The 26,361-nt window shown below is 37.8% G+C and overlaps 1 protein-coding gene across 1 annotated transcript in view; it reads left to right on the top strand.

Annotated features, from left to right (window-relative positions):
* TRPA1 (transient receptor potential cation channel subfamily A member 1) overlaps nucleotides 1-26,361 on the top strand; it is a 55,257-nt gene that overhangs the window by 7,278 nt on the left and 21,618 nt on the right. The window contains exons 3-15 of the mRNA XM_042973547.1: nucleotides 2,100-2,275; nucleotides 6,941-7,048; nucleotides 9,936-10,044; nucleotides 10,228-10,373; nucleotides 10,787-10,923; nucleotides 13,672-13,720; nucleotides 15,433-15,532; nucleotides 16,182-16,282; nucleotides 17,787-17,956; nucleotides 18,044-18,208; nucleotides 19,673-19,787; nucleotides 20,727-20,893; nucleotides 22,481-22,574. Coding sequence (XP_042829481.1) covers nucleotides 2,100-2,275; nucleotides 6,941-7,048; nucleotides 9,936-10,044; nucleotides 10,228-10,373; nucleotides 10,787-10,923; nucleotides 13,672-13,720; nucleotides 15,433-15,532; nucleotides 16,182-16,282; nucleotides 17,787-17,956; nucleotides 18,044-18,208; nucleotides 19,673-19,787; nucleotides 20,727-20,893; nucleotides 22,481-22,574 — 1,637 coding nt within the window. The remainder of the gene's footprint in view (nucleotides 1-2,099; nucleotides 2,276-6,940; nucleotides 7,049-9,935; nucleotides 10,045-10,227; nucleotides 10,374-10,786; nucleotides 10,924-13,671; nucleotides 13,721-15,432; nucleotides 15,533-16,181; nucleotides 16,283-17,786; nucleotides 17,957-18,043; nucleotides 18,209-19,672; nucleotides 19,788-20,726; nucleotides 20,894-22,480; nucleotides 22,575-26,361) is intronic.

Here is a 26,361-nt window from a genome sequence, read left to right as displayed (position 1 = left end):
CCAGAGGACAGCTACTTGAAAATGTCCAGTAGATTAGTAGATTAATAGCTAGTGTTCTAGTAGACTAGAACTCTAGAAGGAAGGGAGCTGCCCCCAAAGGGCCAATGAGGCTGTGGAAGTGCATGGAGATCCTTTAGGAGGCCATGAAATTGCCCGCAAAGGTAGCTAAGGGTAGAGCACAAATACCGAGGATCAGATGGCAGAAGAAAAACCAACAAGAGGATGGTGAGATGTGATGGATAAGATATTAATGGTACACAAGCCAAGAGAAGAGTTTTTGGATAGATGAGTAATGAGAAATACTGTATCAAAGAGATCAAATAGAAGTAAGATCCCAATAATCCTTATATTAAAAGGCCTCAGTGACCTTTGTAAAAATGATTTCTGGAAAGTGATGGAGATAAAAGTCAAATTCAAGTTATTTAATGAACGGGAATTTATAATTTTAAGCCCCTATTTAAGTTGGGGCTGAATGAAATACTTGAGTGTCCTGATCAATCAAAATGATCAAATAATGTGTACGAGTATGAGGGAGAGGGCGTGTGTGTGTGCGTGCACACTTGTGTTGCTGAGAATGAGGTACTTGGGTGAGTGAAAAGAATGGAAAGATACATTCTAAAAGGAGCAAAATGAAGGGTGGACACCTGGGTGGCTCAGTTGGTTGAGCATCTACTTCTTGATTTCAGCTCAGGTCATGATCCCGTGGTTGTGGGATCAAGCCCCACATTGAGCTCTGCACTGGGCATGAAGCCTGTTTGGGATTCTCTCTCTCTCTTTCTCTCTCTGCCCCATCCCCCACATTCCTTCTCCCTCTCTCTCTGTCTCTTTCTCAATAAATACATAAATAAATAAACGAACATTTAAAAAGAAAAAGAAAAAATGTGAAATGTGGCTGCAGCATGGTTCCAGATGGTCCTCAAATAATATTTGTGACTGAATACTTTCCTCACGCCTCAGACATAAGAATATTTTGCCACTAATTAAAAAGCATATAGTCAAGTCTATTTTAGAACAGATGTAAGACATTGTGGTATGAAAGGGCATATTCTTAGGCTGAGCCCACAGGGTAAATAGTACAATATGTTGTATCCTAGAAATAAGTGGGAACCACATATGGCATTGGGAGCACAGGCCCTAATTCCAGTCTTCTAGTTTATTAGTGATATGTCTTTTTTTCTCATTAACATTTTTTGAACCATTGCTATGGGCCAAATAACTCTACTAAGATCTTCGAAGACATGATTTGATACTCTTTTCCCCCAAACATTGTGAAATATATCTATTTAAAATTTTTTCTTTCCCCTTTCTTTCCTCCCTTCCCCTCTCTCTTCCTTTTCTTCTTCCTTCCCTCTTACCAAATTTGAATATACTAACACTGAGGTTCAAAGAGGTAAGGCAGTTTGTAGAACTCTGTACTAGCTATGTAATGTTGGCAAGGTTTTGAAACTCTCCAAGGCTCATTTTTCTTTATCTTTCTGAAAAATGTTCATGGTTCCTTGTGGGCCCTTAAAGGGTTGGGTGCAATAAGGATTGTATAAAACTTAGTAGAGTTCCTGGCATATAGTTTCTGTTTTTAGGTGAGCTCAATATTTTATAACTATCCCCAAATTCATACCACAGATAAAAGCTTGTAGCAGTAGGAGAATCTATTTCTTACGGATGCTGCAGACAGACATCTAACTCATTTGACGAAGTCCATGCCATACGTCAGCATATCTGCTGTATATTCAGGTGTCCATTAGATGTGTCTTAAGAACTGAAGCAATACTTTAATTAACAATTTTTTAATGTTTATTTTGAGAGAGAGCAAGTGAGCAGGGGAGGGGCAGAGAGAGAGGGAGACAGAATCCCAAGCAGGCCCTGTACTGTCAGCATGGTGCCCGATGCGGGGCTCAAACTCCTGAACTGCAAGATAATGACCTGAGCCAAAATCAAGACTTGGATGCTTAACTGACTGAGCCCACCCCTTCATTTTATTATACAGAAGGTGAAGCCTGTGTTAGTAGCACTTGGCGCTGAGCTTTGAAGTGAATAGGCATCAGTAGGTGTTGGATATAGTCCAAGCAAAATCTAATCCTTACTTTGGGGTCTTTTTCTAGTGCTGAATGTGATGGATGATTATGGAAATACCCCTCTGCACTGGGCCACAGAAAAAAACCAGGTTGAAAGTGTTAAGTTTCTTCTTGGCAAAGGAGCCAACCCAAACCTCCGAAACAGCAACATGATGGCTCCTCTTCACATTGCTGTGCAGGGCTTACACAATGAGGTGATGAAGGTAAGGCTTGTGCCATCTCCCCATCATAGCATGGGATAGGACCCATGTCCTGTGGTCTCTGCCTGAGCCAGAGTGGCCAACCTAACCTTAGCAGAGCGAATGGAAATAGTGGTAATAATGTTGGTTTTACTTCTGACCAGCCAACGATGATTAATGATGATAGTCTTGCCTTTATGCGCCAGCATTTTCTAAAAAGATTCATATATTTTAATTTTTTTAATCATCATTAAAAGAAACAGAACATTGTAGTCAGACTGTTATTGTCCCCATTTCATAGCTGAGGAACCGAGGCACAGATAGAATGAAATAATTTGCCTAATGCTGCATAACTGGTTGGAAGCAAGAATTAGTAATTTTGTTCTCCTTTCCATGTTTGTGAGTTAATGCTTTACTTTTTTTACCTGCCTGATTTAATGATGAAAAGGAAGACAGTGATGAGTGCTTCAGTGAACACAGAAAACATAATTGTGATTTACGACTTTTGTTAGGATGGACGACATGCCTTAGCGTCTGGCATGTCTTAGCAGAAGAAGAACCATACTTTCGGGGAATTTCTTATTTTTTCCAAACCTTCAGAGTGAGTTCTGTCAAATAGTGGAGATACTGGTGAATGTCTAAAGGGTAAGGTTTAGTCCAAGGCTTTTAAACTGCATCGCAGAGTTTCATAGACACATTAGAAGACACACATGCTTACTTAAAGGGCAATGAAATTTACAAATGGAATATGTTCCAGATATCCATTTCTATTTTTTTAATATAGTTTATTGTCAAATTGGCTTACATGCAACACCCAGTGCTCATCCCAAGTGGCCTCCCCAATGCCTATCACCCACTTTCCCCTCTCCCCCGCCCCCCACCCCCATCCACCCTCAGTTCTCTGTATTTAAGAGTCTCTTATGGTTTGCCTCCCTCCCTCTCTGTTCCCCTTCCCTTCCCCCATGGTCTTCTGTTAAGTTTCTCAAGATCCACATATGAGTAAAAACATATGATATCTGTCCTTCTCTGACTTATTTCACTCCGTAGAATACCTTCCAGTTCCACCCACATTGCTGCAAATGGCATGATTTCATTCTTTCTCATTGCCAAGTAGTATTCCATTGTATATACAAACCACATCTTCTTTATCCATTCATCAGTCGATGGACATTTAGGCTCTTTCCATAATTTGGCTATTGTTGAAAGCACTGCTATAAACATTGGGGTATGTGTGCCCCTGTGCATCAGCACTTCTGTATCCCTTGGGTAAATTCCTAGTAGTGCTATTGCTGGGTCTTAGGGTAGATCTATTTTTAATTTTTGGAGGAACCCCCACTGTGTTTTCCAGAGTGGCTGCCCCAGTTTGCATTCCCACCAACAGTGCAAGAGGGTTCCCGTTTCTCCACATCCTCGCCGGCATCTGTAGTTTCCTGATTTGTTCATTTTAGCCACTCTGACAGGTGTGAGGTGGTATCTCAGTGTGGCTTTGATTTGTATTTCTCTGACGATGAGTGACGCTGAGCATCTTTTCTTGTGTCTGTTAGCCACCAGATATCCATTTCTAAAGGAGGCAATTTGGAACCGAGAGTAAGTTTTCCTAAGGAAATTATACTGCACAAAATGACTTGGATTTTGTGCTAAGCCACATATCTTAGCCAGTTCAAGTTGCTGTAACAAAATACCATTGGCTGTGGGCCTTAAATAACAAACATTCATTTCTCACGGTTCTGGAGGCTGAGAAGTCCAAGGTCAGGGCACTAGCAGTTTCGGTGTCTGGTGAGGGATCACTTCCTGATTCACAGATGGCTGTTATCTTAGTGTCCTTGCAAAGTGAAAGGGGTTAAGAGAGTTTTCTGGGGTTTCTTTTATATGGGCACTAATGCCATTCTTAATCACCTTCTGAAGGCCCCACCTCCCAGTACCATCACATTGAGGATTAGCATTTCAACTTTTGAGGGAAAAATTTCTGGTCCATCATACCACACGAAAACCTACCTTGTTGATAAATTACCAAAGAAATCCTAGGGGTGTTCTTGAGCTCCATGCCCCTTTTAACCCAAACACCTTCCTCTCAGCCTCTTGGGTCCTTGGGTTCTTGAGGCCAAGCATAGAGGGTGTGAGGGGAGCCTGCGTTCTGCTTTCCCACTATAACTTGTATATAGCTCTACCATAATACTTAACACATGATGTTGTAATCAAATGTTCATTTGGTTTTCTCTTGCTCTGGCTGGTTATCCTTGAAGGAGGGACTGTGTGCAACTAATATAAATCTCTCCAGTTCTCACCTGGTAAAGGATGGCTCTTGAATAAGTGAATGAATGAGCGAATGGGCATTTTGCCCGAAGGAGAATGGAGGAACTTAGGTATCAGCACCTAAGAAGATGGGTCAGGACAGCCCCTTGAAGAGGTTATTGAAAAGGCCTTTGGTAGTAAACTGTTTTTTAATTGTCTGCATTATTTTTGAGCCAAATGCTCCTTCTCTACCATTTGCATTGGAAACTAGTGACTGTGGGGATTCCCCTCCCCACCCAGAGAGGCCACATATTTCCTCAAGGAACTCTTGTGCTTCCTCTGAAGGCTCTTTTCAGAAGCAAGTGCCCAAGTACTCAGTTAATCTTGACTGTGAAAGTTTGATTTGGGAATTCAAAGGCAGGTAACAGTTGAAAGGCTGTTAATTAGATATCAGAAATCTTCAGATACAGAAACGTATCACATAGAAATACAAAATAGAGTTTAGAAATAAGCCCATAACTGATTTATAAACTAGATGGTGTATATAACAGAATTTCCTGGTGACACAAGAACAAGAAAAAAAGCTGGGTTATAAGAGAATTGAAATTAGTGGTCTCTCCTTTGCTTGGTCTTACCAGTCATAATAACTTCATCAAAAAGTGTCTCCAAACCCCTTTACTGAACCAGAGATGAAGAGAATGGAAGGAGGAGGAATTTTGGTGTGTTTATGTGCTTACAAACAAGCCTCTGGGGTTACCCTTCCCAGTTGCGCCCCTGGGTCCGGCTTGTACCCCACCAGCCGTAATGTAGAATGCTTCTCCATTGTCTCCTTGGCTAGCCTTCCCCCAGGCCTTCCACCACTGCCTAGATGGTTGTAAAGTAAAAAGTTGTTATTCACATGTCACCTCGGGTTCTTGTGCAGACACCAGTGGTGTGTTTAGTGTTCCGTGGGACGCGTTGGCCTGGGGGTTAGCAGGTAGTCTGGCCTTTGTCCTTAGGGCTCAACCCTTAAGTATCCAGTGGTTTGAGCCTCCCATGAGGCTTCCTGGATTTTTATCAAAGGGACCTCTGGAGGCCTCACCTGCAAACCTCCAGACTTGCCTGGTCTTGAGTGAATCTGAAGTGGGCACAGTTTAGTTGCTCTCTCTGGGACCTCTGCCACATAGAATTTTACACAGCTTTATGAAAAACTGTGCTTATGGTAGTAAGCAATAACACCCTAATAAGTGCCATAAATCTATGGTCTCTGATTCTAAGAGGGCAAAGAGAAAAATCTTATAGACTTGGTAGGTTACTTTGCATGAGAATCTAGTGTTTGTTGAGAACAGAATGTGAAAGTGCCTGAGGTTCACACTGAACTTGTGCTCTCATTTTCTTTCATCTGTCAATAATTTTCTACGTGTTCTTATGTACTAAAATCTCAATTTAATTTTGGTTTATGAGCAGAGTTAATTAGGAAGCCTAATTCATTTGCTGATCTATCAGGACACGTTCTATTAACAAGGAGTTCTGTGTGATTTTTTTTTTTTTTTAAGTCAAGGTTTCTAGCAAACAGCTTATTTAATAAATTCTTCTTAAGCAATTTAATTGTAAGCACACATTATAGTTTTATTATAGTCTCACCATGAGAGAAAAGACCTCTAGGAGGCCAACTCAAAGATTTCTGTCTTGGGAGAGACGTTTATATGAGATAATTATTGTTAAATTTAATATAAAATGAAGACTGGTTAAAGATCTATAGATTCTTGGCCAATAATCAGCTAGAAGTCAGCCAGGTGAGGGGGCAACAGGTCGTTAAGTTCCATCAGAAAAATTGCGTAACCATTTTATCAGGAATGCTAATTTATTACATCCTACAATAAATTTCTGTTCCAGACTAAGTTTGAATGAATTGAGTTAACCCATACCAGCATTATGTGAACTCTCTTTTCTATGCTGAAGAGAATGGAGTTTTAATTGACATTTCCCACAATACTTGGAACAGAGGTACAAGAAAAATGGCTAGAGAGGAGAAAGCAGCCTTTCCTCTCCCTCCCTGCCTCGCTTTCACTCTCCCTCTTCTTCTTCCCTTCCCTTTCCGCTCCACACTCACATATTCCAGATGGTTCCACAGATTTATTTTCTTGAAGATATTAGTCAACATAGTTCATTTAATACAAGTGAAAAGTATTAAGTGAGCTACGTTTACTAGCATCCATAATTCGTATTCTATTTCCAGTTTCACAACTCCATATTGCCTAAATCGATGTGATAAAGAAATCACCATTATTTCATCTTTTTGAGAAACTTACGTAGTACCAACTATGTTGTGCCAGATTCTGTGGGAGAAAGATGAAAAAAAGATGAATAAGGACATGGTCCCTAGCATGCAGGTGCTTATAATCTAATGGAAGACAAGTACCGTGTTTGGAAACTTGAAAGCGAACTTTCTGACCGTTATTCCCCTCTTTTGTGTAGGTCTTGACTGAGCACAACACCACTAATATTGATTTGGAAGGAGAAAATGGAAACACAGCTGTGATAATCGCATGCGCCAAAGATAATAGTGAAGCACTGCAAATCTTGGTTTGTGTTTTAACCCCTGTCCCCATCTTCTTTCTTTCCATTAGGATAGCATGAGTCATCGGCATTTGTAACAGCTCTCAGCTTCTCTTCTTAGCAAAATATAAAATGCAGAAAATGTCAGAAAAAAAGTTCTCCATGTTTTTGTAGTTATACACACCCCTTAAATCTTAAGTCCATCTGAAATCGCTTACAGAAGGCTAACAGGAAAACAATAAGGAAAATACAAGTGAAAAGAAAGTATGGACAGCAGAAATGAATATGAAGCTGGTGGTCAGGCGAGACTACAAAATACAAAGTATAGTGGGTTGTGTGCTAGTAAAAGTGGATCTGAGCTTCTGAATGGTCTAGGGAGAGAGAAACATAGTCAACTACAAACTTACTGTTGGGCTCATGAAATATAAACCAAGAGAAGAAGCCATTCATGTTCACAGGACTAGAAGATTCTCAGAAAGGGAGCCCTGCATGGCATAATGACCAAGGTCCTTAACCACAGCCCTCTTCCAGCCCTTTCTTCCTGGTGAGATTTTCTGATGTGATCCACAGAAACTCTGGAGATGCCCATCTAAATGACTGACTACGTCGTGTCCCTTCTGAGTGTGGTATTAGAATTCCAGAAAATAGCTTTCTTTCAACTATCCCTTAATCACTTGTATGTTATTCAGGCCAGGTTATATATTTTTACCACTTGATTTTTTTTCTTCACTATCCCAGAGAGTAGGAAAACAGAATAAAAATAATTTTAGAATAGCTTTCTGAATATTTAAATTTACAAATATGTTCTAATGTGTTTGTTAGATGTTTTGGAGGAAAAAAATACATATTCCTATAAGATGTCATGATTGGACCAAAAAGAGAATAAAAATAAGTTAACACTCAAGCCAAGAATTTAGAAAAAGAGCCCCAAATAAAACAAAACTGTAATAAAGGAATAAAGTTGAAAACAAAAATTAATGGCTTTTGGGAAAAAGCCATTATCATTATATCATTATCATTATATGATAAGTCAAGAGTTGTTTCTTTGAAAATGATGATAAAATAGAGCTGTTTTTGGCAAGTCTGAATAAAACAGAAAAAGATAAAATGCAAATAACAGAGGACTTTATTTGGATATGGTGGAGAATTTTAAGATGATAAAAGATCACTGTGCATAATCCTATTCTAAAAATGGATGAGTAGCTGAAAGGAATTGAAATTTAGAAATTAATTTAAAAATTAAAGACCTGTAGAGAACTATAAAAAAGTTTTAAAAATGCATTATTAAGCTCTGGAGCCAACTAATTTATAAGCTTTTGTAGATTTTACAAGTTCTTTCAAATTTTCAGGGAAAAGTTTCCATTTCAAGTAACTGTTTTATATCACTGGAGAAGAGTGAAAACCTCCAGATTAATTTTAAGAAGCAAAAGTAATAATAATTCCAAAATTTGACAGTTTTCCTCAAAAGAAAGAGACCAGTTTTACCTGTAAATAAACATAGATGCAAAATCTTAAAAATACTAGCAAATTGATTGAAATAGTTAAGAGTAACACATAGTACCATGTTGGCCTTATCCAGGGAACGTACAGATAGTTCAGTATCGGATGATAGCACATCAGTTGAGCTGAACCAGACCAAGTGTGTAATTACATCCATTTGTTTATTTTTAAATGGATAAACATTTGTCTATAAGGTATTCTTACAAATTTGTGAGGAAAAGAGAGTGCTCTACAGAATATTGGCAAGGGACACATGAAGTTTAATTAATTTCTCTAATAATGAAAAAGAAACCCATTAAAACAATGAGATCATTTTTTCGTCTCCTAAATTGGAAGGACGAAACAACCTTATTGATGTTCAGGGTTAGAGAAATTTTAATGAATCAGAGAATTTCATTCACTGTGAGTATGAATATTTTTGATTTACCAATTCCAATTCTTGGAATACATTCCAAGGATATAATTAAAGCTATTACTTATTTTAATGCTAGTGTTACATACATATATACATATCGATATAGGTACATATCTATGTATATCTATCGATCTATCTATAGATATATATTGGAGAAAACTGAGAAAAAAAGTTTAGTAATAGAGATTTTATTGTATAAACTTTTGTGTATCTAAAAATGGAATATGTACTTAATAAAATCATAGTTTTAAAGAATGTCATTAAGTAAAATCTTTTTAAGCAGTGTGATTACACAGTATACACGTAATTACTTTTGCAAAGAAATAAGACAAATGTCTCCTACAACGTAAACCAACACTGTCTCAAAGGTGAGTTTCCAGGTAATATTAACCTCTTCACACTATTCTGCTTTTTCAAATTCTTTACTTTTGTGAAAATAAAAGGCACTTAAAACTGAAGTTCATTGATGTATTAAAAAATGATAGTTGAAAATGATGGACTCAGATCAAGATAACATTAGATTCGGTTCTTCTATTGTCCTTTTAGCAGAGTATTTCCATTAATGAAAATACTTGATTTTCATAGTTTAACAAGAGTGCTGGTCTTACCACTTATAAATTTTACATAAGTGACAGGAAAGAATCTGAGAAATATTATCACGTTATTAACATAAAGAATTGAGCATGGATATAGAAGTCATGGTAATGTTTTAAACATTTCATTAATTCCATTGAAAAATGTGTTGACTTTAGTTTGGAATGTAAGGATTATGTTTATGTCCACATTGTTACTTCATCTTTGGAAATATAAAATGTCTCTAGTTCATTATCCTAGCCTACTTCCAAAATTACTTTCATGCCTAAATTTCATAGTCTATGAAGCTTTTCTATGTAGTGTTGCCGAGAATAATGAAATTGTCTGGGAGAGGCATTTAATTCTTGTCTGTCCTTGTGATTTGAGGTTTAACTTGTGTCCTTTGACTTTTTTCTTTGACTCCAGTTAAATAAAGGAGCTAAGCCATGTAAGGCAAATAAATGGGGATGTTTCCCTATTCATCAGGCTGCATTCTCAGGTGCCAAAAAATGCATGGAAATAATATTAAAGTTTGGTGAGTAGAGGCTTTCGTACATTATATATTGTAAAGAATCCTATTCTGGTGGATGCTATTAATTTGAAAAATATTTAATAGAGTTTATACACCTGCTTCTATATAAATCTAAATGTCTTTTTCCCCTAAAATTCCTCTTATTTATTTATAATAATTGTTGTCTTGAATTGTTTTCTTCTAAAGGTGAGGAACATGGATATAGCAGAGAGTCTCATATTAACTTTGTGAATAATGCAAAAGCTAGTCCCCTCCACATGGCGGTTCAAAGTGGTGACTTGGAAATGATTAAAATGTGCTTGGACAATGGCGCACAGTTGGATCTGATGGAAGTAATTGTTCATATTCTACATGCTACTTTTATTTAGAATTGTCATAAATTAGATTCCAAAATGCTTTATAACTCCTTTACATTTAATTTAGATTGAAGTAGGTATTATTTTTTGCTGCTCATGTAGAAGCAGAACAAGAAAATATCCCAAATTTAAGCCTAGCCAAAGAATTTTAAGAGCTACCCAAAACAATTGCAAATGCAAATACAGTACAGGTAATGATACTGATAATGACGGTAGAGATACTGAGATGTTAAGAGCTATCAGATTGCATGGAAACAAAATTGCTAGCCATGATTCTTATATCAATGCTTGATTTTGTTGACTTGGGAAGAAAAAACCCAGAGCTGAATTTAGGTTATATCCTTAAATTTGGACTTAAATATTGGTTCTGGTATTAAACCTCTTTGCAGAATGGGAAGTGCACACCCCTTCACTTTGCTGCCACCCAGGGAGCCACTGAGATTGTTAAATTGATGATATCTTCCTATTCTGGTAGCAGTGATATCGTCAATGCAGTGGATGGAAATCAGGAGACACTCCTTCACAGGCAAGTTTCCTACCTATCATTGTGTGTACACATTTTCAGTCTTCATGTATTAAATTGTACGCTGCCAGAAAAAGTTAGTGCTTATAGTAACAGATTCTATAGTTCAGAAGAAAATAACATAAAGATTCTGTGTTTCAGCTGGAATCTCTGTGTTCCTCTAAAATTAGAGCGTTAAATAGATTTTCATAAAATAAAATTTCCAGTGGCATGTTCTGGATCATTTCTCAGGCCAGCGGAATAGGCTCAAGATGAATTCTCTGTATGCGCAGGAGGTCAACAGACATGTCATTTCCAAGCCTTTTTCTAATCTGTTTCACTTCGTCATATGTGTCTTCTCATGTTTATTAGAGATAATGGAGCAGATACATAGGGGTGTTCCACTTTTCACACCCCATTACCCTTTCCACTCACCCTCACAATTACAAATGTTTTCAAAGCATCCAGTTTTAGGAAATGGTCACCAAGCACCAAACAAGATAAATGTGTGTGGGTTTTTTTTTTTTTTTTTGAGGCTTAACAGAAATACACATCAGAAAAAAAAAAGCATCTGAAACTGTAGGCTTACTAAATGGTAGGACGGGAAACAGGCAGTGTGGACTGAGTTCAATTCCTTTTGGAAGACAAGGATTAAATGCTTCCTGTGTGAGTGAAAGAGGTAGGCAAGATGAGTCTTCCCTTTCTCTCTCTCTCTCTCTCTCTCTCTCTCTCTCTCTCTCTCTCTCTCACGCACACACTGTGAGTATGCAGAAGCCCTGAATGGCAGGAAAGAGCTGAGTATTCCCAATAGGTAACTGGACCAGGAAATCTACACTATCCCTCAGGGACAAAGAAACTCTGGCTACCAATAGAAGATCTAGTTCTCAACTAGGGAGGTGGATATGAATGTCCACACTAGTAAGAGCACCAGCCACAATGAGCTATGTGCGAATGGAAAGAACCTCCCACTTAGGATGTGTTTGCAAAGTGAAATTTCATAGCAATGAGGAAAATTTATAGAGGACAGCAAGATCAACGAAAGGGTAATTTGCTTCCAAGGAAATAGAAATAATAGAGCAAGCTGAAAATAATTTGAAAATAAGGCTATTTAAGATGTTCAGAAATTTAAAGGAAGGAATAATCAACTATGTGAAAATAAGTAGATTAAGATGACAGATTATTAAAAACAAATTGGCATTTGGAATAAAAGACTGGTGATATGAAATGGCTGATCAGAACAAAAACAAAAGATAGATTGACGTCCACACTGGAGAGTCTCAAATTGCTGCCCCTTAGAATCATGGGGGTAGTTTATAAAGTCCTCCTGCCAGTTCATATCCCAGATTACATCAGATTCTTCACGATGGTCTTAGGAACTTTTTAAAACTCTGTAACTATTTCCAGGTTATATCGAATTTAGAACCCCAATGATCTGGATATAGTGAAAATGTGTGCATTTAGATCACAGCTTTAATGTACAAGTATGCATAAGAAGAAGTTATTTAAGGAAAAAATCCATTCACCTTACCCATAAGTGTCTTTAGCCTGGTGACTACTCTAGTTGGACATACTCACCTTGGATTGGCTGTAGATTTCTTGGACCAATTCAGTCCAATTCTAATTAACCTAATACTGATTTAGAATCCTGGAATATCCTTCTAATAGCCAGTGACATTTGGAGTTTATCTTGAACTTCAAAGGAAGGTTTGTTCTTTGGGCTAGAATTCTTTTTTTACCACAGTGCAAAGACCTCGGTACATTATTCTAGCTGAAACAATAAGCTTTGGAGTAAGGGGAATGGGGTGCCAGCCCTACCTGGCTACGTAACATTTGGCAAATCATTTACCTCTCCAAGCCTCAATGCTAACATCTACTGAGAATGTGCATTTTTAATGACCTCCCAGGTGGTGCCAGTGCTGCTGGTCTGCAGCCCACACTTTGAGTAGCAAAGCTCTAGACTGGAGGGGGGGGCGGGTACAAGAACAAATCATATGGGGCTCATAATGTTATTATTCATTTCCCTTCAATTACTAAACAGGTTGAATGTAATTTAAATATAAAACAACCTCTTGTGAATTTGGGGTGAAAACTGACAAACTGATTCTGAAATTTATATATGAGGCTAAGAACAGATGAGATAATCTTAAATAGGGACAAAGAAATTATATTTTCATACGAAACATAAGCTTTCAATTGCTATGGAGGCACTTTACTTTAGATTGAAAACTTTGGTTTGCTTTATAAATGTCATTTTGTGACTGGCTATGACATAATGCCACAATGACTTCAACTCTCCCCATAATTTGTTTTTGGCTTCATAAAACCTTAGGAAAGCTAATGCTTTGTTAACTTTGGTGAAGAGAGGGCATTTTGAATATTGCAGGTGAATTGTAGGTGCACCTTGCATGCAACTGTTTTTTCCCCCATGATCACAGTGATAACAGCCTATTCTTTTGTCGTTTACTTTAAGCTCTTAGGACAGATGTTACTACTCACTTCACATGTTCAAGATGATTTGATGAGGACATAACCACTTTACTAAAAGATGAGGAAGAAAATATTGTCATGTGTTTGAACTTTCTCGATTACTATTACTTTGAAAATATTACCCTAAATCACAATCAATTATAAATTTTGAAAGGCTATTGATTTTCTAGCATTTTATTATGTTGTTAAGTGATAATGTAAATAAACTTTTTGAGTATAGTATAGCTTTATTTTATATATTTATATCAGTAGTACTTTAATGTGCTTATCATTCTCTTTTTGCAGAGCCTCATTATTTGATCACCATGAACTGGCAGACTACTTAATTTCAGTGGTAACTATTCTATAGACAGTTTTTTGTTTTATTACTATTTACAGTTAGAAAATCATATAATTACATAATGGCTTTTCAAAAGTAAGCCAAATTTTGTTACTTATCAGCAAAAAAAGTTTACAAAAAGATGACTGACACATTTACAAATAGAGTATGTTGTATACGAATCCATAATGGCCGGACTTCATTACCACCAAGTTGGGCAGAAACTGTACCCGTGTTTTTAGTGTTGGGAGTTGGTGGGTACATAGCAAGGACAGTTCTGTGAAGCAGTCCTCGAGGAGTGTTAGGCTTCACAGCTCTGCTGACTCTTCATGCACAAGCAGCTTGGAGAGGGACACAGGACAGGCAGTACACATCACCTTCCTCATTCTCCGTAAGCTTCCACCCCGGCTGCCTCAGCGCCGTCTTTCCAACGATGGAAACTGAGAAAAATACTGTCCAGAGTTTGTTACAACTGAAAGCACACAATCTTTTTCATTCTAAGAGGTGTACTCAGTTGGCTTTCGAGTTAAATTTTAACAAGTCATTTACACAGATGACTATATGATGTATGTATTTAAGCCCCACCATATCAGCAATGAATGTAGTTCCATTTGTCGTGTTCCTCAGGCATTTGTTGTCAATAGCAACTATTGAAATTGTGATATTTACATAGAGGAATCCTGGAAAGATTCATTATATGCCATAGTTTTGTCATGCGTGGTTTTCTGCGAACACAGCTGTGTCTTTGCCTGGCAAGAGAACTGTGGCAGGAGCTCACTAACCAATATCAGGCTTTCAAAGGGGGTACTGGTGCTGTCATCATCTGTATTTATTGGTCCCCAAAGAACGGGGAAATATCCAGAGTCGGAGTTTAAGCTATTTTATCCCTGTCCAAGAGACAGAATTCTTCCCATGAATTTTTTTAAGCTTTTGTTTCTGGTCCTGCAAAATATTATAACCGTGACACATAATGTTAAATATTGACCTATTAATTTAAAATCTATCTGTACGATATGATTTTTAAGTATACATTTTATCAGATATTTGACTAAAATTTTACTTTAGGATCTGAATTACTTCAGTTATTTAAGTTCATCTATTTTAGATGAAGTAGATTTTTTTAAGTGAACTATTGTGAATGTTTTAAAAATCCTATATGCAATAAATATGGATGATTTTTTTATCATGGATATTCAAAAAAATTTTTTTAATGTTTCTTTTTGAGAGAGTGTGAGTGAGGGAGGGCCAGAGAGAGAAGGAGACACAGAATCCCAAGCAGGCTCTAGGCTCCCAGCTGTCAGTACAGAGTTGGATGTGGGGCTTGGAACCCACCAACCGCGAGATGGTTACCTGAGCCAAAGTCAGACACTTAACTGACTGACCCACCCAGGCGCCCCTATCATGGATATTTAAAAATGTTTTCTTACATTGAGAACTAAACTATTGGTATAGGTCAGAGGATTTTAGTTTTATGATTTCGGTAATAACATTGATCTGTCACCAGATGTCAGTCAAAAGGTTAACACGTGAGGATAATTTGTTGTTGAAATTATAAAAGAATGCCTTGATTTCTGATGCTACAACATATGAATTCTAGGGAGATTTCAAGTAGTTATATAGTTATACATTTGAATGCTAGCCATATATGGACACTTTATTTCAATGAATTAACATTATTTACAGATTGCAGTTTGTAAGCTAATTTGTTCATAAACTCTTTATTTTAGGGAGCAGATATCAATAGCACTGATTCGGAAGGACGTTCTCCACTTATATTAGCAACTGCTTCTGCATCTTGGAATATTGTAAATTTGCTACTGTCTAAAGGTACCATGAGGGACCAGGCCAAGCTTTACAACTACTACTTAATTTGATATTAAACATTTATTAACCACTTATCATGTGCCAGGCATTGGGCCAGGTGCTGTGAATACAGAGATAAATAGAACACTTGCCCTGTCTAGAAAAATTGTAAGTTCAGTAAGGGAGTGATCCTTAAAAAGATAATTTCGAACAATAATAGATGACATTTATAAAACAAGTTTTATGTTGTGTGCATGCTGCTGAACATTTTACCTACATTCTCTCAATGATTAATCCTGTGATGTAGGTACTGCAACTGTCTCCACTGTAGGTACTACCTGATGTAAAGATAACAAAGAAGATAACTACTGTCCCTTTTTTTCTTGATATCTAATCTCTCCATCTTTATATTTTATGCTTTAAAAAGGTGAGATCTCCTACATTAATTAATGCAACAAATCATAGATTCTCTACCCCCCCACACACATACACCCATACGCAGTAAGGTAAATCCATTTTAAATACAGTTTTCTTTTATAAATAAAGTTTCCTGTAAGCTAATGGTTGACAAAGTTTTAAGTAAAAAATCTTTGATTTTCTTAAACTGAAAATCAACCATAGGTCATCCTTTAAATAAATGAGTAGAAGTTATATTTATATTATGTTTTTATAGGTGCCCATGTAGACGTAAAAGATCATCTTGGACGTAATTTTTTGCATTTGACTGTACAGCAACCTCATGGATTAAAAAATCTGCGACCTGAGTTTATGCAGGTAATGGATATATATGTGGATTTACATAAAGCAAGTTGGGTTCAGGTAAAAGATATATATGTGGATGTCCATAAACTGAGTAAGGTAAAATGATTTTGCTTATGGTTTTTATTATTATGAAGTCTCATTTTTGAATTTAAAAATTATTTTAAAGTAAAAATTCCATATTTTAATATTTACAACATGATGGTGATGATTATGATAATAAATTTCATTGGGGTTGAATTTTTCAAGTTAGAGAGGTTTCCTATATGTCCCATCTATTTTTTCTTAAGTTTATTATTTATTTTGAGAGAGAGAGCATGCATGGAAGGGGCAAGAGAGAGGAAGAGAGAGAGGATCCCAAGCAGGCTCTTCATCGTCAGCATGGAGTCCAGATGTGGGGCTCTAACCCACAAACCGTGAGATCACGCCCTGGGCCAAAGTCAAGATTTGAACACTTAACTGACTGAGCCACCCAGGTGCCCTCTCTATATCCCCATCTATAATTTAGCTTTCCATCAGTATTTTAACTATTACAAATTACATATCAGTGGAAAAGCCAAGTATGGGAGTGAATTCATAATACTTAATCATCAATTAAGAAAAACTATTTGGGGTGCTTCGGTGGCTCAGTCAGTTAAGCGTCTGACTCTTGACTTTGGTTCAGATGATGATCTCACGGTTTTTGGAATCCAGCCCTGCCTGGGGCTCTGCACTGACAGTGCGAAGCCTGCTTAGGATTCTTCTCTCCCTCTCTCCCTCCCTCTCCCCCCCACCCGCCTGCCTCTCTCTCTCTCTCTCTCTCTCTCTCTCTCTCTCTCTCTGTCCTTTCCCCGCTCATGCTTGCATGCACTCTCTCTCTCTCAAAATAAATGAATAAGCATTAAACAAACAAACTATTCAACATATTTCACTTGACAGGTTGAAACATTATCTCTGTATTTATATTCACCAGCTAATACTTATCAAGTGACTATTAGGTGTATCTGAAGTTCTCCATATTTTTATAATAGATTTTTAACATTGTCAAAGTCTTTAATTAAGAATAAAAATCCGTGTAGTTGCATGTTTAAAAGTAAAAATGTTTATTGATTGGACTAAGTGCTCATTTTCCATTCATTTTTTAATTTAATATTCATATAAAAATAAACCTAATTTTTAACATCTCCTTCCTTCTGTCTAATGGGACACATTAGCATTAAGTTCTTAAGTGTTATTTGGGACAAAAAAGTGAAAGGAGGGCTGAAGAGGGTGGCCTGTAGCAATGCTGGATTGAATAAGTTAAGTACACATCTTATTCTTAGGACTTTGCATAACCTTTAATATGGAAGTCTACGTTTCAGGGAGACAGAGCATGCACCATCATCCAAATTAATTTTACTCTAGTACCTTTGAGTTATTTATATTTTTGCCCTCAAGGTGTACATATTGACCATTGGAAAAGTCTGTCCTACAGGATAGTTTGAAAAACACTACATGAGCTTGAGAACAGTTATATTTAGAATATTAATTTTTTCCATAGATGCAACATATTAAAAAGCTGGTAATGGATGAAGATGATGACGGGTGTACTCCTCTACATTATGCATGTAGACACGGGATTCCTGTCTCTGTAGATAACCTCCTTGACTTTAATGTGTCCATTCATTCCAAAAGCAAAGATAAGAAATCACCCTTACATTTTGCAGCCAGGTAAGGGTCCATTTACCTTGACCCTGTGAGCGTGCCTTCTTTCTGTTTAATATTTGCTTTGAAAATATGAAACCTAATTTTTTCAAGTTACGGGCGTATCAACACCTGTCAGAGGCTTCTGCAAGATATGAATGACACGAGGCTTTTGAATGAAGGTGACTTCCATGGAATGACGCCTTTGCACCTGGCTGCAAAAAATGGGCATGATAAGGTAGTTCGACTTCTTCTGAAAAAAGGTGCATTATTTCTCAGGTAAGGATATGTGACCAGAATATTTATGTATTTTTAATTAGCCATTTTTTGGCTGTTTTTCTATTTTATTCTGAATTATGATATCTAACTTTCTCACTAAGTGCTTTTGTCCATCTTATTTAATTCTCAGAACCTACATGACTTTTCATATGTTGAACAGGACATCCGTTTTATTTCTAATTGACAGTGACATCAAGGTTTATAGATTTGAAGACTTCATTTGAGTTCACAGAATAAGTGGCTTGGTGCAAAGTAGCTTGAGACACAATTCTTCATATTTTGCTTTGTCATGCTACTATCCTTTTATGCAGATACATGTACACACACACCCCATACAAATTCAAAGACTTTTTCATTCTGTCTGATGAACGATGGACGTGAAGATCTCTCTTTATGCTACAACACGAAACATAAAGAATTCCTGAATTTCGTTATACTTAAGTCTAACACAAGGAGCAAAAACAAATTAAAAATAATTAAACATAATTAGAAGATAGCGTAATTAAATGACATCTTTGTAAAAAGCCAAGTTTTATAGAAGTGTGGTGAGCTATCTTTTAATTTTACCAATGTGGAAACAAAGAGCTCATTAGGCTAATGTTCAAAAACACACTTCTGTATCAGAGCACCAGTCCTGCAAAGTAGGGCTGCAGCTGAGAAGTGAATGCTCTGCTCAGTTCCTTTCTGCCTTCAGCGGACATGCATGGGGGACCCCAAATGGATCCAGGCCAGACACTTGTTGCTTAAGTGCCTCACAATTGAAATGGCGAGGTGGCCCTTGCAACCTAAAATAGGTGCTCGCTAGCGCTGAAATTAAGTTGTGTCAGGATCTCATACTTTTTTTTTTTTCCATCTGTAATTTGGAAGAATGACAAGGCTTCATTGTATTTACATCTTGAATTTCTGTGAGAGAAAGGATGTTTTCTAAAGGGATTAATAAGCGTCTTTGAGAGCACTGGAGGAATGATCTTTTCAGTCCTGAAGTCTTAGAAACAGAAGTAGCATTAAGCTAAGCATCTTAAGGCCATGTATTGTAAAATATTATTAGCAGCAGCAGCAATTAGTGGCCACGAAGACTAATAAACACCATCATGGAAAAGTTTTGATACAATATTCAACGGAAGAATAAAACAAGATTTAAAATAGTGTGTATAAGTACATTATAGTCTTGAAAAATGTGTTTTTTCAAGTTTTACCCACCCACAGATGTTTGATGTGTTTATATACTTTTATATGTTAATCTACTAAATTAAAAAATATGTGTGAATCACATTGGAAGATTACTTAAGACCATTAGTCTTGAAATTAGCTCATTTTTAGAAATATGTAATACATATTTAGTTGCTAGAACTCAGATATGCATTTATTTTTTGTACTCATCAGAGTCACCTTTCAAATGGGTGGCCTTCCTTCCCAGGATTCATCTGAGAAGTGAATGAACAGTCCTTTCTTAACTCTTAACAGTGACCACAGTGGCTGGACTGCTTTGCATCATGCTTCCTTGGGCGGGTACACTCAGACCATGAAGGTCATTCTTGACACTAATATGAAGTGCACAGATCAGCTAGATGAAGAAGGGGTATGTACTGTGTTCTCCATACCTACCCGAAGTCTTGGCATTGAAGAAACTTCCAAAATTGCATGAAAGCGTCCTTTCCAGCCATTTTATTTCCTTCCTTGCTGCATTCATAGTCTTTTATTGGGTTCTTACTCTGCAGACGCTAAGTGAGGAATGAGTAAGAGGGGAACGGAATAAGGAGAATGGCAACAGGTGGGTGCATGTTGAGGACACCTCTTGAGTCTCGCAGAGAGTCCACAGGCCCACATAGATTGATGAAAAAATTTTCAGTACTCCCTGGTGAACTGAGAAAAATGAAGAGGTCCGGGGTATGTTTTAATATAGCTAAGTGTATTTGATTTGGAAGACTATCCTTTATTCTGCTGTAATATACTTCCTCTTTTTATGGAGAGTATTAAAATTCACATTCTTTCATGAAATGATAGAGGTAGAAGGTTGTTATTGCTTTTTAAGATGTCTTTATGTGTCAAATTAAAGATTGGCAACCTTAGAGCAATTCCTGATTTTTAAAAAATTTGACCAGACTACAAAAAGCCAACATCTGGAAATCATTGCTCTACTAAGACAAGAAACCTCTTAGAAGTATTCGGTGTTCACTCCAACATCTTTACTCTGAAAGTCTGTCATTTGTCCTTGCGGAATAATCCCAATATAAAAACAAAACAAACCACTTGGAATTGCTTGTGCGCACGCACACACACACGCACACACACACGCACACACACACACACACACACACACACACCCCGTGTGTGAACTAGAAACTCCTTATTTGATGCTTGACTCTGAGCATTGGTTTTAAATTTTACGTATTTTGGTATTAAATAGTTGGGTTTGTCAATAATTTATTTTAAGCAGTTCAAAGATGAAAGCAGTACGATAGCCAAAGGATGACTAGCCATTGTCACTGGATTTTCTGTGTCCTGTTCTCTCTGAAAGAACACTGCACTGCACTTGGCTGCAAGGGAAGGCCATGCCAAAGCCGTCGCACTTCTTTTGAGTTATGATGCTGACATCGTCCTGAACAAGCAGCAGGCCTCCTTTTTGCATGTTGCAATTCACAATAAGAGGAAGGACGTGGTTCTTACGACCATCAAGAACAAAAGGTATGCTTTCTTTCTATCCCACTGTCATTTCGTGTCCTCTGGCACGAGGGATGATTTATAACCTGAAAGGAAACAGAAAAAGAATAAGTTTCAGCTGTTAATCAACATTTCTTAAACATCAGTTGTTGACATAAAGTTTTTAATGTACTCTTTGGGTAATAACGGACATGTTACTGAACTCTCTGGTTTTTGGTTTCCATTTCTAAATCGTGGGAGCATAGATCACCTTCATAACACTCATGTGGCACTCATGGAGTTCGGGCATGGGTAGTGTCTGGCACTATGGTCATTGTCTAGCACACTCTTCCCTGCTCAACCTGAATCTGCCAACACTCTCTTGCCAATACAAATGTGAAAACCGGATGTTGGTGAAAATCCTCTCCGGGGTATATCCAGGTTGTTACTAGGGCCATCGATTGGAATTTCCCTTAACACATAACCTTTTGTGGTTGTGGGTTTTTATGCCATATTTTAAGGAGTTCTAATGATAAAGTTGGAGGGTAGTTTGTCCTAGTTTTTGTACATAAACTTTTCTGTATAATCACAGATATGCTCAAGGGCCCCGTATCACCCAGTTGTGGACACAGAGGTGAACCATTTCATATTCGAGACAGATAAGCCTGTGTTTTTAAGCATGGGCAATCTCAAGACCCACCCGTCACCAATGATTATTCCTTTGAAACACTAGCCAATGCAAGTGTGCAACCAGAAGTTTGCCACTGATTATGCAGATGTTCTAGATTCATTTTACTGATACTGTTAACAGAAAGTTTGGTACTTTTTGGAAGTAGTCTCCTATGACATAGATAGGATCTTGGAGATAAATGGTCTCTTCTTTACTTCCTGTTGGAGATTTATTTCCTCCTTGGTATCAAAAGCACCTTCTTATCGTGTCCAAACAAATGGCAGGCAAGAAAAGAGCAGACTCTGTAATCTCCTGGCAGAATCCATGCTTATTAACGTACTTGACACATGTTATTTTGTAGTTTAATTCAACACGATATATATACACAGATTACCCATTAAATATCACGTGTTCAGGCGCGCCTGGGGGGCTCAGATCATGATCTCACAGCTCGTGGGTTTGAGCCTGCTTCGGATTCTGTGTCTCCCTCTTTCTCTGCCCCTTCCCTGCTCACACTCTGTGTCTCTCTCTCTCTCAAAAATAAATAAACATTAGAAAAAATTAAAATATATCATGTTCAGTACTATGTTGCTATTGTATATATGTGAATGTGAGTATCTCTACTCAGCATGACCAGCTCATACTATTTCATGATTTCAGGAGAAAAGAAGGTAAAAGCTTACCTTTTTAAGAAGGAATTTAGAGAAAAAGAACAGTGATTATATCCATCCTAGAATTTTCCCACATTTCTAATTTCCACTAATGGACAAGGATCCTATTAACGGTTTGATCTTGATTCGTGAACTATTGGTTCCATTGGAACAATTTCAGGTTTCTCCTAAAGTTATAATCTTGAATTTCAACTGGCATCTTTGTGGTGTAGAACCGAAGGATTATGACTTGTGATTGTTTTATTACTATCACCATTGTTTTTTGTTTTGTTTTGTTTTGCTTTTTAATAGATGGGAAGAATGCCTTAAGGTTTTTAGTCATTATTCTCCAAGCAATAAATGTCCAGTTATGGAAATGGTAGAATACCTCCCTGAATGCATGAAGGTAAGCTCTCCAGACAAAACTGATTCTGGGTATATGCTTGGCATATAATATAATATGAGGATTTATTGCTGTAATCACAAAGTAAATGTAATTTTCATTTTTAAAGTAAAGTTTCTAACAGTAGGCTATTGATCAGAGAAGTTAGCCAACAAGTGTTTACTTGAATCAAAGAATGATGTTAGTTTTTATATGGAATATAGGAAAACATGGTCAACATTTTTTATTAGAATAATCCAAATCGAGAACAGAGACTACTAATGGTGGTTGCTGGTGGAATACAGCCTCCAGATAGTTTTTTGGGGGCACGTATGTTACTGTTTCAAATCTGCATTAGTTGTTAACATTTAAAACCAGTATGCCTCTCTTAAGGATCCAGATATCTGGCTTCCTGTAAAAATCAGATCTGGTGAGGCAGAAACTTCTGGGCAAGTAGCAGCTGCTTCCTTGAGATAGGGCAAGCACTCTCCCATTTGATACATCCCACCTGTTCCTTTTTTTTTTTTTTTAATGCGATTTATTATCAAATTGGCTAACATATAGTGAGTACAATATGTTCTTGGTTTTGAGGGTAGATTCCCATGGTTCATCACTTATATACAACACCCAGTGCTCATCCCAACAAGTGCCATCCTCCAAGCCCATCACCCATTTTCCCCTCTCCCCCCATCCCCCAATCAGTCCTCAGTTTGTTCTCTGTATTTAAGAGTCTCTTATGTTTTGCCTCCCTCCCTCCCTATTTGTAACTATTTTTCCCCCTTCACTTCCCCCTTAAGTTTCTCAAGTTCCACATATGAGTGAAAACATATATGTCTTTCTCTGACTGACTTAGCATAATACCTTCCAGTTTCATCCACATTGCTGCAAATGGCATGATGTCATTCTTTCTCATTGACCAGTAGTATTCCATTGTATGTATAAACTACATCTTCTTTATCCATTCATTAGTTGATGAACATTTAGGCTCTTTCCATAATTTGGCTACTGTTGAAAGTGTGGCTATAAACATTGGGGTACATGTGCCCCTATGAATCAGCACTCTTGTATCCTTTGGATAAATTCCTAGCAATGCTATTGCTGGGTCATAGGGTAGATCTATTTTTAATTTTTTGAGGAACCTCCACAGTGTTTTCCAGAGTGGCTGCACCAGTTTGCATTCCCACCAACAATGCAAGAGGGTTCCCATTTCTGCACGTCCTTGCCAGCATCTGTCGTTTCCTGAGTTGTTAATTTTAGCCACTCTGACTGGTGTGAGGTGGTATCTCAGTGTGATTTTGATTTGTATTTCCCTGGTGATGAGTGACATTGAGCATCTTTTCATGTGTCTGTTGGCCATCTGGATTTCTTCTCTGGAAAAGTGTCTATTCATGTTTTCTGCCCATTTCTTCACTGGATTATTTGTTTTTCGGGTATCGAGTTTGGTAAGTTCTTTATAGATTTTGGATACTAACTCTTTATCTGATATGTCATTTGCAAATATCTTTTCCCATTCTGTCAGTTGCCTTTTAGTTTTGTTGGTTATTTCCTTTGCAGTGAAGCAGCTTTTTATCTTTTTTTTTCCAATGTATGAAATTTATTGTCAAATTGGTTTCCATACAACACCCAGTGCTCATCCCAAAAGGTGCCCTCCTCAATACCCATCACCCACCCTCCCCTCCCTCCCACCCCCCATCAACCCTCAGTTTGTTCTCAGTTTTTAAGAGTCTCTTATGCTTTGGCTCTCTCTCCCACTCTAACCTTTTTTCTTTTTTTTTTTTCCTTCCCCTCCCCATGGGTTTCTGTTAAGTTTCTCAGGATCCACATAAGAGAACATATGGTATCTGTCTTTCTCTGTATGGATTATTTCACTTAGCATCACACTCTCCAGTTCCATCCACGTTGCTACAAAGGGCCATATTTCATTCTTTCTCATTGCCACGTAGTACTCCATTGCGTATATAAACCACAATTTCTTTATCCATTCATCAGTTGATGGACATTTAGGCTCTTTCCATAATTTGGCTATTGTTGAGAGTGCTGCTATAAACATTGGGGTACAAGTGCCCCTATGCATCAGTACTCCTGTATCCCTTGGGTAAATTCCTAGCAGTGCTATTGCTGGGTCATAGGGTAGGTCTATTTTTAATTTTCTGAGGAACCTCCACACTGTTTTCCAGAGTGGCTGCACCAATTTGCATTCCCACCAACAGTGCAAAAGGGTTCCCGTTTCTCCACATCCTCTCCAGCATCTGTAGTCTCCTGATTTGTTCATTTTGGCCACTCTGACTGGCGTGAGGTGATATCTGAGTGTGGTTTTGATTTGTATTTCCCTGATGAGGAGCGACGTTGAGCATCTTTCATGTGCCTGTTGGCCATCTGGATGTCTTCTTTAGAGAAGTGTCTATTCATGTTTTCTGCCCATTTCTTCACTGGGTTATTTGTTTTTCGGGTGTGGAGTTTGGTAAGTTCTTTATAGATTTTGGATACTAACCCTTTATCTGATATGTCATTTGCAAATATCTTTTCCCATTCTGTCAGTTGCCTTTTAGTTTTGTTGATTATTTCCTTTGCAGTGAAGCAGCTTTTTATCTTGATGAGGTCCCAGTAATTCATTTTTGCTTCTAATTCCCTTACCTTTGGAAATATGTGAACCAAGAAATTGCTGTGGCTGAGGTCAAAGAGGTTAGAGATTGGATCTTTCTCCATCCTGTTCCATGGTTTTCCTCTCGTCCAGATACAGTCCTATGCTTCCCCAGCTTCTCTTTCTCTTCCCTTTGTCTCTCCGCAGAAGGGGATCCCTCCCCTCCTTGCCTACGCAGCCTGTTTTCTCTCTCCCACGGTCATACACCTATGGCCCACCAGCTTGTCCTGCTGGGTCCTTAGGGACGTCTCTGTCCCTCTGCAGCCCAGACTCTTGGAATTCAAAGTCCTTTGGCCTCAACACTTCTGTGTTTGAGGGACGAGGGAACTTCGGGTACCCCTACTTCTCCACCATTGGCCCGCGAGTCCCACCTCTTCCTTTTGTATACTCAGTCTAATGCCTACCATTCATTGCCATGTATTGTCATTTTGGTGCAGCTGCTCTCCTTGTAGTCGAGAGATATTTCTCTATGTATGACCTTACCCAAATTGTAAAGACAGAAACCAGCCCAAGGAGAGACAACATTTCAAAAACAGTGGAAAAGAGCTCTTAATGCTGGCACAGTTCATTCATTTATACTACCCCCTGGCTTCTGTGGGCCTCCAAGTGTGTGATTCTCTGTGCTGGATTGAACATATACCCAGCATGTGACTGGACTTTCACTACAAGAGAAACACCCATGAACTGTTGAGCATGTGCGTGTTTAAGGATGCAGGTAAAAACCTCCTGAGAAGGTTGATATTTGAAGATTGGGACAAAGAATAATAATAATAATAAAAAAAAAAGATGCCTTTGGCTGTCATTCAGAGGGAAAATATATTCAAATATGGAGGAGGCAGTGAGACATAGTAAGACAGGGGCACAGGGACAAAATTAGAGCCTGATGGTCCTGGGTTTTGGTCCTGGCTCTTGCTACTGCTTTAGGTGAGTCATTTCCTCCCTGAACTTCATTTTCTACTTCATCTCCAAACAAGTGACACTGATACTGATCTTACAAAGTGATTACAAAAAGTAGAGGCAAGATGTATGAAGTATTCAGGAGGGTGCTTGTCATACCTTGTACAACCTACTGTTATTATACTGCTTGTGTGGTTGGTTATTAGTACTACAGCTACTCACACTTAACTGTTTTTACTTGTCAGTAAGCACTTAGTATGTGCTAAGTACTTC

The sequence above is a fragment of the Panthera tigris genome, chromosome F2 (assembly GCF_018350195.1).
Source record: "Panthera tigris isolate Pti1 chromosome F2, P.tigris_Pti1_mat1.1, whole genome shotgun sequence".
NCBI classification, from domain to species: Eukaryota; Metazoa; Chordata; class Mammalia; order Carnivora; family Felidae; genus Panthera; species Panthera tigris.
Note: the sequence above shows the minus strand (reverse complement) of the source record. Positions and strands in the feature narration are given on the sequence as shown.